At 43.8% G+C, this 12,554-nt stretch overlaps 1 protein-coding gene across 2 annotated transcripts in view; it reads right to left on the bottom strand.

Moving 5' to 3' along the window:
• myo6a (myosin VIa) overlaps positions 1–12,554 on the bottom strand; it is a 185,317-nt gene that overhangs the window by 68,089 nt on the left and 104,674 nt on the right. For both annotated transcript variants that reach the window (XM_036582362.1, XM_036582364.1), the window contains exons 15-17: positions 8,231–8,303; positions 1,601–1,728; positions 196–291 (exon numbers count right to left, since the gene is read on the bottom strand). In XM_036582362.1, coding sequence (XP_036438255.1) covers positions 196–291; positions 1,601–1,728; positions 8,231–8,303 — 297 coding nt within the window. The remainder of the gene's footprint in view (positions 1–195; positions 292–1,600; positions 1,729–8,230; positions 8,304–12,554) is intronic.

Genomic DNA, 12,554 nt, shown 5'->3' with positions numbered 1-12,554 from the left:
CTCAGGCTGAGCGGAAGCTCAGAGGAGCAACAACACATTTATTCTCAGAGCAGAAGAGCGAAAGACAGGTTACTAAACGGCTGGATGAAGGTGAAAACAGCAGCGCTGACATTCAGCACCTTTCAGGACACACAGGCGTGTGTGTGTGTGTGTGTGTGTGTGTGTGTGTGTGTGTGTGTGTGTGTGTGTACTTACAGTCTCATAACAAACTGCTCCTGCAAAATGTCTGATGATAAATCCTTCATCATCCCTCACATTCCTGTGTACCGTCAGCTTTGACTTCCTGGGGACCTGAAAGGGCAGACAGGGGAGTTTTGTAAACACACACACCGGCCGCGTCGTACAACACTGCGTTAAATACCACAGAGAACGTGTCACAGAACAGTCGCAATAAACGTTAAGCTCAAATTCATTTTACATTCTACTCATAGAGATTAAACGGAACGCAACTTCACTCAGTGAAGCCGCTTAAGGGAGTTTAAACAGACGTCTTCCGAATGTCCGCTGAGGCATTACATAATGCCAACTGCTGCAATATGATCTTCCATCACTTGTTAAGGGGCAATAAGCAATGTTCACAAAAAAATTATTGCTTATATTCAAAGATTTTTGCCAATCTGACTGAATACGTTCCGATTCTAGATTAAGACTGAGGTGTTTATATGCACTCTACTCAACATTGTGATGGAAAATCTCTGTTTACGTGCTCACTACAAATAATCAGATCCAAAATTACGCACATACATACAGGACCATTCCACAGTCACGTTTACATGCAGCCTGATAATCCGTTAATAATCTGACTAATAGCTTAATCGGAACAGACTATGTATACACCTTAATCAGAATAGACTAGTCCAATTGAGGCCATTCGGAATACAATTTGTATCTGATTGAACGAGGTGGGTAATCCTGTAAATAATCCGTTAAATAGAAGAATAACATCCGTGTAAATGCCTGTATCTGATTACATTCCCAATCGGAATTTTAAGCACGTTCTGATCATGTGCGTCGTGTCATAGCGAAAGTTTATAACGTCCAACATGGCGGGAGAAGAAACTGGTCTGCAGGGCAGACAAAGTTTATGCTCTGATCTTTAAAAGAAGGCGGTGGGACGAGCGTCCAGCTTATGTGTCTCAGAACACGACGTCTTCCTCTCGGCCTTCTTTAATACGTACATGTGAAGGACGTTTTCCTGAGTCTGAGATAAATTTAAAGTAATTAAAAACACAAGCACTGCTCACTGCTGCTCATCTCACTCTGACTGGACTCATGTGATGTTCGTTGTCATGGTAACGTCTACACTAAGTGGTGCTCTACGTATGCACGTAATTTTGCAGTTACTTGCATTGCTTGTGGTGAGCATGCAAACTGAGATTTCCATCAGATTGTGGAGTACAGTGAGCAGATAAACACCTCAGTCTTAATCTAGAATCGGAATGTATTCAATCAGATTGGCAAAAATCTTAGCATGTAAATCACAGCCATGGACTACATTTAGGATCTGAATTTTCACCAGAATATTCCAATGAACAGAATCAGGACAAAATGACTGCTTCAGCTCTGGGTTATTGGCTATGACAGCTCCACAGGCACTCACAGTCAAGCGGAAGTGGTTTTTGTGCTTGTTGTGGACTGTCTCGGTAAAGTGCTGGTCGCTCGGTTGAGGTAGACGGTTCTCTTCATCCAGAATGTCCAAGATGCCCACTAGCTTTGCCTCCACCAGGTCTGAAACACACACACACACACAACATTCCACGTAAGTCTACTGTGTAGTAATGTAGACCTTTTGTTCTTACAGTTGTCTAAACAACTCTAAACAGTATTCACTGGCCTATCTCAGAGATCTTTCTTCTGCTTGATCCAAGGGTCTTTTACGCTCCCCTTAAACTCTAAGGACTTGTCGACAGGTTCAACTCTTCACTCTCACAACTACACACCTTACATCAGTGGTCACCAAGCCTGGTCCTGGAGATCTACCTTCCTGCGGTGTCTAGCTCCAACCATATGCCTCATCTGCTCCAGCTAACAAACTTCTTCAGAAGTTCTTGAATGGCTCAACTAGATGCGTTAGTGTTAAGTAAGAGGGGTTAATGCAGGTTGGAACTGAACTCTACAGGAAAGCAGATCTCCAGGAGGAGGGCTGGTGACCACTGCCTTACATACTACTTTTATAGTATTCATAAAGTAATTTATTGTAGCTACTACTTATCAATAAGATCAGTAAGGATCTACAGTACTGTGCATGAGTTCAACACCATCATCTATTTATTTTATTTCCAGTCAAAATGGCCATTAAATATGAGTTTTCTTCACCAATAGGACAAAAAAAAAAAACACATTCAGTGATGTGGTCTGAACTCTGGGGTGGTCAGTCCATTTTTCTGAAAACACTACCACCTTCTTTGCTTGGTTTGCAAGGTTTTTTCCCTTCAGCAATGTCTTCTTGACAACTACACATCCTTTCAGACTCATAGTGTTGAGTTTTCTTCTCAGAGTGGAAGGATGGACAGAACCACCCCCAGGCCCCAATGATGGCTGCAAGAGCCGTCAGGAAGGTGGGACTCGAACACTGAGCACAGAGGAAACCTTGCGATGACAGCGGTTAGAGATCGGTGAGGGGTGGTGGTGGACGATGCATGAATCCCGAGCTCCTGCCTCCTGGTCACCGCCTCCAGTCCTGCCCTCTCTTACAGCTGTCTTACCAAACTTATCAGAATTGTTTACAGTGGTGGTCATAGGAACCAGACGTCTGAAGAGTTTAATGCCTCTAAAAGCTCCCTCACAGAAAGTTATTACATGAAATGATAATGAATATACTGACTAATGCCTGAGACACTGTTTTACAAAAGTTTTAAGATAATTTTGGTCTAAAATGTAGATTTTTTTTAATCCATTCAGGGAAACATACATGCAGGGTGCTATAAGGTAATACAGTACCCAAAAAACATATTTCATCATTATTTACCATTTTTTACACAACATATTAAAACTCAGAAGTGTGCAGCTTCACTGGTCTATATAAAAATATATACTGAAATATAAACAAAATGGCTTTATTTGTGCTGTAAACACTGAGGTTTCTATCACCACCACTGCAAAGAAATTTGAGTCTGTGAAGTTTCTCCACATTGAACCACTTTAACCAAATCACTCTGCAAAAAAATATTTTATTTACATCTTAATCACTGAATTATGCAGAAATTTTGAAATAAATCAGAGGAATTCACCCACACCCAGGTCTTAGGCCCAAACACTGCTGGCTGGCATTTTCTACGCGAGCTGGGTTTGAATCAAGCTGTGCTCTATGTATAGCCGAGGGCAGTGGAGTATGAAACATCTAATTATGAACGTGAAAGTTAGCTCTACGCACAGTAGCGGTCCAGCTGTCAGTACAAATTAGAATGCTACGATAACAGAGCTCACGGTGAGGACGCTCACTCACTGCACCCCAAAAAAAAGCAGCCATGTCTCATAATTGAGAATATAGGACAGACAGCAAAACAAAGCATTCCAAATGTAACAACATGAACAGACAAGAAAATAGGCGACATGAATATAGTAGTAATGCTGATTTCCTTGTAAAGCTGCTTTGTGACAACACCTGTTGTAAAAAGCGGTATATAAATAAACTTTGCTTGCTTGCTTACTAGTAACTAAGCTGCTTACTTTGTTGCATGTACACTCTTATTTTAATACAAAGCAAAAAAAAAAAGCAGTGTTATTTGAGCAATGCCATAGGACAGTGGTCACCACCCCCACTCCTGGAGATCTACCTTTCAGCAGACTTCAGCACCAACCCTAGCTGATCTACCTTATTATGGCCTTCAGATTCTCTGCCCATCATTTGCCCATCATTTGTGTTCTACTGGCTCCTGTGCTTGGACCCCAGTGATTGCTACTAGCAATGTAATTTGAAGATAACTGTTAAGCTCTCATAGCGGTTATGACAGTCCACAGAAATCAATGTGTGATTCGTCAGTTTTAGACGGAAATGGAATTGTTTTGGTTGCTAACAATAATAATTCATATTTGTACATATGAATAGAGAAATTGACAAACAAATTACAGGTTTGACAACTTTATTTAATTGAAGTAATGTGTTTTACTTCAGGCTGGTTTTCTGCTAATCTGTTGGTGAGAAACTGAAATATAAGTACAAGCCTCTTCTTAACTGACAAAAGAGCAAACATCTCATGTTCCAGGAGACACTCTGCTTTTTATTTTTATATCACCTACCCATTAAATTGCCCACTCAGTCTGCGGTCAAGAACACGGCAATTATTCAAAAACAGACAAGCCATAAACCTCTTGAAGGATAATAACACGTTACGATACTCGAGTCTGGAGCGTTCTGCTAAGCTTCTCCTGAACTGATGAAATACAACTTGTCTGAAAAGTGGCCAAACTATCTTGGCAGTGTTTTGGCTTTTCCAAAGACACAAACAATGGAAGAAGTTTGAATGAAAATGCTGTCGTCCCCCTCGGGGAGTGATTTATTTGGAGTGCAGCTCAGACTGGAAATCACAGAATGGTCTTGGGAGGTGGACAGGTGCTGAAGGGCGAGAGGCACTGTGCGTGTGTGGACTGTGTGCATGTATGACAGAATGTCTGCCTGCAGGAGCTGGAGCTCCTTTACTGGAAAAGGGCTGACGAGTTGCTCACTGTCTTCTCATTGCGAGAGAACAGAAGGCACGAGTCACACACACATACTCACACAAACACACACTCACTACAGGCCGGACAGCAGAAGAGGAGGTGAGAGACAGAATGACATGATAGTGTAGACAGACAGACAGACAGTGTAGATAGATAATGTAGTTACTGCAAACAGACAGTGCAGACAGTTTACACATACAGACTATGCAGATATACAATGCAGACAGTGTAGACAGGTAAACACTGCAGACAGACGGTGTAGACAGTGCAGAGACGGTCTAGAGAGTCAGCGTAGATGGTCAGTGGAGACACTGTGGGCAGACACTGGAGATGGTGTACACAGACAGTGTAGACACTGAAGACAGACAGACAGGGTACTCAGTGCAGAGAGACACTGAAGACACTAAAGACAGACAGACAGTGTAGACAGTGTGGAGAGAGAGATAGTGGAGACACTGAAGACAGACAAGGTAGACCGTGAGGACAGACAGACAGACAGACAGTGTAGACAGTGAAGACAGCGTAGAGACAGACAGCGTAGACACTGAAGACAGACAGACAGTGTAGACAATGAAGACAGACAGGGTAGACAGTATAGAGAGATAGACAGTGTAGAGAGACAGACAGTAAAGACACTGAAGACAGACAGACAGTGCAGACAGTGTAGAGACATACAGTGTAGACACTGAAGACAGACATTGTGGACAGTGCAGACAGTGTAGAGAGACGGACAGCGTAGACAATGAAGACAGACAGGCAGGGTAGGCAGTGCAGACAGTGTAGAGAGACACAGCTTAGAGAGTGTAGAGAGACAGACAGTGTAGACATTGAAGAGAGACAGACAGTCTAGACAGTGCAGACAGTGTAGAGAGACAGACAGTAAAGACACTGAAGACAGACAACAGTGTAGACACATACGGTGTAGGCACTGAAGACAGACAGTGCAGACAATGCAGAGAGACAGTGTAGACAGTGCAGTGAGACAGACAGTGTAGACACTGAAGATAGACAGACAGACAGTGTAGACAGTGAAGACAGACAGACAGCATAGACAGTGCAGACAGTGCAGAGAGACAGACAGTGTAGACACTGAAGACAGACTGTGTAGACAGTGCAGACAGATGGTGTAGACAGTGCAGATAGACAGTATAGACAGGAAGTCAATGTAGACAGACAGTGTAGACAGACAGTGAAGATACTGTAGACAGACAGCGCAGACAGACAGATTTTACATAAGGTGATATATTAAAATGCACTGGAGAAACAATGTGACACAGTTAAACACTGGTTTGTATTATATTGTTCAAAATAACTCACTTTTAACACTGTAAATCGGTCAGAATACTCACTGCACACAGTGAAAAACACTACGACTGGTCACAGGGGTCACTTGATATTGCAAAGGCCAATACTGCAATAACGCTTACCAAACGATTTATTGTGCAGCCCCACAGTGTAGACAGACAGACAGAGAGTCAGCCCAGACAGACAGTATAGACAGGAAGCACAGACAGACTCACAGGTTAGACACACAGACAATTTCAGCAGAAGCTTCTGCATCTGCATCATATCCTCCTCTCTCCACTCTCCTCTCTCCCACTCTTCTCCTCACCCTTCTCCACCCTTTTCCTTCACTTTATTTATGGAACAGCCACAGTAATAACTTATTTCTCCATCCCCCAGGGCCATGTGTGTGTGTGTGTGTGTGTGTGTGTGTGTGTGTGTTTATGTGTTTATGTGCTTATATTTGTTTGGTCTCCGCTGCACAGCCAGTCTGTCTTCATGCCTCCAGCCATAATGGCGTTAATGCTGCAGTTTGGGGTCAAGAGTCAGACCACCTTCAGCCAGCATGATGTTTACCATCCCATGCAAAAGCAGCCTCATAACACACACATAAAAACAACCAGGCATCTGTTTCAAGTGAGAAATTCTTGTATCCATATGTCCATATTCCATAATACGGTATAGCACAACATTCAAGGCCAGCTGAACAAAGTAATGCATAATCACATTACAGGTACTGTGTTGTGCTGCGTCTCCAGGAGAGCAACATTCATTTCATACAATGTATTAAAAACAGTGACGGGGGTTAATAACACATTAACGTGGGTAATTAACGCCATTTTTTATAGACTGACCATTTGAGCCATCCGGGCTGTTGCTATGACTCCGCCACTATGTAGCCCTCTCATTCAAACACAGCTTTAAATGGCAGCTTTCAATAATGGTTCTCTTGATAAGTTATTTCCATCTACTGCCATGCTGTGAATTTGTTTATCACCTGTTTGTAGCATCACTTATACAAGCCAGGCACACCGAAGTCACCAGTAACAGCTTAGTGGACGCCAGCAGACTACGCTGCTTGCTGGAGAACAATGGATAAATCAACAACTGAGCAACTAACAAAAGAAGAAGCAAAGCAGAAAACTCCAATTCTCCTCAACACAAGACGCAAGGTTGCGGCGTGAAAGGACCACAACTCAAATAAATCTCAAATTAATAGAAACTGTGCACTAAAATTGGGGCTGAACGATTTGGGGAAAATATCTAATTGCGACTGTTCAGACTAATATGGTGCCTGCGATTTAAATTGCCTTTTGTCTTGAGGCTTGACTCCTGAGTGTAGTGTGCCAAACTGCCAGTAAGTTGTGGTGGTGATGTCACAACATATGGAGGTTTGTTTGTCTCTGATTGGTCTAACTCTTCTACAGGCATTTCAATTTCCTCTCTTAAAACAACGCTTTTGCTAACGTACACACTTAAAAAATGTTGTTCAAGGGTTCTCTAGTAAAGAAAATGGTTCTATATAGAGCCATAAACAGTCAACAACCCATTTGCATGCTTAAAAAGTTCTTTGTATGGTGAAATGGTTCTTTAGATTTACAGAGAGTGTGTTGTATATGATTGTATATGGTTTACCATGCAAAGAACCATTTAAGCCTGCAAATGGGTTGTTGATTTTTCATGGTTCTATATAGAACAACTGTCTTTACTAAAGAACCATCTTTTTTAAGAACCTTGAAGAACTGTCTTTTTTAACCATGTAGGCTACATAAAAAAAAAATTACGATTTCATAATTTCGTAATTTCTTAAATTGTGATTTCGATATAAAAATGAATAATCTTTCAGCCCTAACTCAAACTTGCCATATTTCAGTTCTCTGTAGAGGGTGTGTTAACTTAGAAAATGAATAAAAAATTAGCTATTAGTTAAAGTATTCAAACTTTTGCATATGACTGTATGTATTTTTGTCTTAACACATCATGATATCAAAACTGTCAAAGGTAATTATCATGGCATTAAGTTTTACATTGGCAAATGCAAATCCTTGTCAATCACATCAACCTTTTTAACATACGCGGATTATTCAAGTTAACATCCAATGGAGATTTAAATTAGGATTATCTGCAAAATGGAATTTGCAGGCTCTTACTCCTCCATAGCAACCACAAAATAAGCTTTAAAGCATGCGCTAACGTCAAAAACGTCCATACCTGATTTAGCATTCCTATTTATACATCAGAACTAACTTTATTAGCTGTACAGTGTGCGTGGAAGAGGAATACAGACCTATGCAGTCCTGATTGTCGACGTATTTCACTTCGTTCACTCCCAGCCCCTCTCTCTGGTACAGTTCCTGCTCCTGGAAGCCGAACAGAATTCACAAACATTAGAAACACGGTTCAGCATCACCAGGCAACAGCAGACAGTTTCTGATCTATGATATTTCTCCACAATTTGAAAGCTGATGCTCCCCTTCATACCATGGGACCATCCTGAAGCTCTAAGAAAAAAAAAACCCATATGAACACCATGATAGGGCTGGGCAATTAATTGAATTATTAATTATTAATTACGAGTTTGGCTTCCAACCATTATGAAAACAAGATAACTGAGATAAAACGATTATTGAGCTGCATTGAGTTTTGCAGTGATGCTCCCGTTTCGTCTTGTGTTAGAAATCCAGTGCACCTATTTCTTTTACAGGGGGGCACTTTCACCCCTCCCTAAAGGCATAAACTCATTTATTTTGGTCTAATTTATTTTTATTTATTACTTATACCCTTCCTGGATCGGGGCCTTGTCGTGGCGGAAGGGCTTGTGTGGTCTAAGGATCTTCAGAGCTAAGTCGTCGGGAGCAACATGCTCCTGGTAGGGTCTCCCAGGGCGAAGAGGTCTGGAGTGAAGACCCAGACTAACTCGATCCAAAAACCTCCATGAAAAACGGACGCAAAACATCGTGTACCCTGCCCGGGAGAGGGTCACCGGGACCTACCCCTGGAGCCAGGCCTGGGGGTAGCGTCCCTCGGCGAGCGCCTGGTGGCCGGGCAGCCCACGTAACCCGGCTGGCGGCAGTACAGTTGGAGTTTGTCCCGGTGGATGAGAGGGTCGCCTCAATGCGTATTAAAATCGCAGAGAGGAAAACTCTGACTGTTGTGTGTGCTTATGCACCAAACAACAGGTCGGAGTATTCGGCCTTCTTGGAGCAAGTGGGCGGGGTTCTGGAAAGGGTCCCAACTACAGACTCCATAGTCTTACTGGGAGACTTCAATGCTCATGTTGGCAATGACTGGGAGACCTGGAGAGGCGTGATTGGGAAGAACGGCCTGCCCGATCTAAACCCGAATGGTGAATTGTTATTGGACTTCTGTGCCAGGCATGGATTGTCCATAACGAACACCAAGTTCGAACACAAGGATGTTCATAAGTGTACATGGTACCAGAGCTCCTTGGGTCAAAGGTCAATGATCGACTTTGTTGTCGTTTCATCTGACTTGGGACCATATGTTCTGGACACTCGGGTGAAGAGAGGTGCTGAGCTGTCAACTGATCACCATCTGGTGGTGAGTTGGATCAGATGGCAGGGAAGACTGAGGGTTAGACCTGGTAGGCCCAAGCGAATAGTGAGGGTGTGCTGGGAACGACTGTCGGAGGCCCCTGTTCGGAATGATTTTAACTCCCACCTCCGGGAGAGCTTTTCTCATGTCCCGGAGGAGGTAGGGGACATAGAGTCTGAATGGACCCTGTTCAAAACCTCCATTGTGGAAGCTGCCAGGCGCAGCTGTGGCCAAAAGCTTGTCGGTGCCTGTCATGGCGGTAACCCAAGAACCCCCTGGTGGACACCGGTGGTGAGGGAGGCCGTCAAGCTGAAGAAAGAGGCCTTTAGGGACTGGATGGCCCGAAGGACTCCCGATTCAGCAGATAGGTACCGACATGCAAAAAAGGTGGCAGCTGCAACGGTGGCAGAAGCAAAATCCAGGGCGTGGGAGGAGTTTGGTGAGGCCATGGAAAAAGACTTTCGGTCGGCCTCGAGGAGGTTCTGGACAACTGTCCGGCGACTCAGGAGTGGTCGGGGTGACTGCGCCCAGGCTGTATTCAGCAGGGGTGGAGAAACTCTGACTTCAAATGAGGATATTGTCGGTCGGTGGAAAGAGCACTTTGAGGAACTCCTTAATCCGGGTGACATGCCTCCCTCACGGGAGTCAGGGCCAGAGGCCTCTGGCGTGTCAAGCTCCATTTCCCTGGTGGAGGTCACTGAGGTAGTTGGCAAGCTCTTCAGTGGCAAGGCACCGGGGGTGGATGAGATTCGTCCGGAGATGCTTAAGGCTCTGGATATTGTGGGGCTGTCGTGGCTGACACGCCTCTGCAATAGTGCATGGACCTCGGGAACAGTACCCTTGGACTGGCAGACCGGGGTGGTGGTCCCTATTTTCAAGAAAGGGGACCAGAGGGTGTGTGCCAACTATCGGGGTATCACACTGCTCAGCCTCCCTGGGAAAGTCTATGCCAAGGTGCTGGAAAGGAGACTTCGGCCGATAGTTGAACCTCAGATTGAGGAGGAACAATGCGGATTCCGTCCTGGCCGTGGAACAATGGACCAGCTTTTCACCCTCTCATGGATTGTTGAGGTGGCATGGGAGTTTGCCAACCCAGTCTACATGTGTTTTGTGGATTTAGAGAAGGCTTACGACCGTGTTCCCCGCGATATCTTGTGGGAGGTCCTCCGGGAGTATGGGGTGCCGGGGTTACTACTCCGGGCCATTCAATCTCTGTACGCCCGGAGTGAGAGCGGTGTTCGTATACTCGGCATTAAGTCGGACTCTTTCAGTGTTAGCGTTGGACTCCGCCAGGGTTGTGCCCTGTCTCCACTCCTGTTTGGGATATTCATGGACAGGGTGTCAAGGCGTAGCCGGGGTCAGGAGGGCATTATGTGTGGAGGCCGGAGGGTGGCGTCTCTGCTATTTGCAGATGATGTTGTTCTTTTGGCTGGATCACATGGATGCCTCCAGCGCACACTGGAGCGGTTTGCAGCCGAGTGTGAAGCGGTTGGTATGCGGATCAGCACCTCCAAGTCTGAGTCCATGGTCTTAGCCCGGAAAAGGATGGTATGCCCACTCCAGGTAGGGGGAAAGGACTTGCCCCAGGTGGAGGAGTTTAAGTATCTCGGGGTCTTGTTCACGAGTGATGGGAAGAAGGATCGTGAGATCGACCGCAGGCTGGGACAAGCGGCAGCAGTAATGCGGTCGCTGTACCGGACTGTTCAGCTCTCTGTTTACCGATCGGTCTACATCCCGACCCTCACCTATGGTCATGAGCTGTGGGTAATGACCGAAAGAATGAGATCGCGAATACAAGCGGCAGAAATGAGCTTTCTTCGCAGGGTGGCGGGCTACACTCTATTTGATAGGGTAAGGAGCTCGGCCATCCGGGAGGAGCTCGGAGTAGAGCTGCTACTCCTCCGCATTGAGAGGAGCCAGCTGAGGTGGTTCGGGCATCTGATCCGGATGCCCCCGGGACGCCTCCCGGTGGGGGTGTACCAGGCACGGCCTACCGGAATAAGACCCCGGGGTCGTCCTAGGACCCGCTGGAGGGATTATATCTCCAAGTTGGCCTGGGAGCGGCTTGGGGTCCCCGGGAATGAGCTGGAGGAAGTTGCGGGGGACAGGGTCACCTGGGATTCTCTGCTCTCCCAACTGCTACCGCGACCCTATCTGAACTAAGCGGTTAACGATATTGATGATGATAATGACTTTTTATATATGCTTAGTAGTTTTCAGCAGGTTGTGGAAGTGCACTACAACATCTCATTTATTTTGATCTTATTTATATATATATAGATATATTGAATTGGTTCTTTATTTAAATGTACATTTATGTACATATTAAGTATAATTTATTTAATTTATTTCTTTTCTTTACCTTTTTTTAGTTTTCAGTTATTCACACTGATAAAAGGACAAGTTTTTTTTAAAAAAAGTTTAATAAATGCATGATGTTTCCAAAGTGATCTCAATATTGAACAAAATAATCCTGATTTTGATTTTTGCCATAATCAAGCGGCCCTACACCATAAAGTTAAAAGATGACCACATCAAATTGAAAAAAAAACATCTACATTCACTGGCCATTTTATTGGAAGACCTAATTTGACCTAATAAAATAACTTCAAACAAGTAAAAACTAGAAATAAACAAGTTATAATAATCTTCAGTTATAAAGTTATAATAATCATATAATAAGCTAACAATCTCAACATGAGAAATATTAGCTATCTTGACTAAACTGAAGGGAATTAAAGATGAACAGACTAGACTAAATTTGAACATGAGATTAGTCAGCTAGCTTTTAGAAACTTTGTCTACAACTATTGTTTTTAGACAAATTTGTTAATTATACAGACTTATTAAAACAAAATGAGAAATGTTTTTGTGAGAACTGAAACGTTTTAAGTTCTTGACCATGAAAGAAGGAATTTCAAGGTAATTTTTCTAAGAATGTAACTGGACACAAACCTGGCTTTATAACCTTAAAAACATTATATTTGAACTGAAATTTCTTCCTTCAGCTCCAAAATTCTTCAAGCTAGCTGATTAATGTCATACATATTAATCTA

This window comes from Colossoma macropomum, unplaced genomic scaffold (genome assembly GCF_904425465.1).
Source record: "Colossoma macropomum unplaced genomic scaffold, Colossoma_macropomum, whole genome shotgun sequence".
In the NCBI taxonomy this organism is placed as follows: Eukaryota; Metazoa; Chordata; class Actinopteri; order Characiformes; family Serrasalmidae; genus Colossoma; species Colossoma macropomum.
This window is presented reverse-complemented; position numbering and strand designations above follow the sequence as displayed.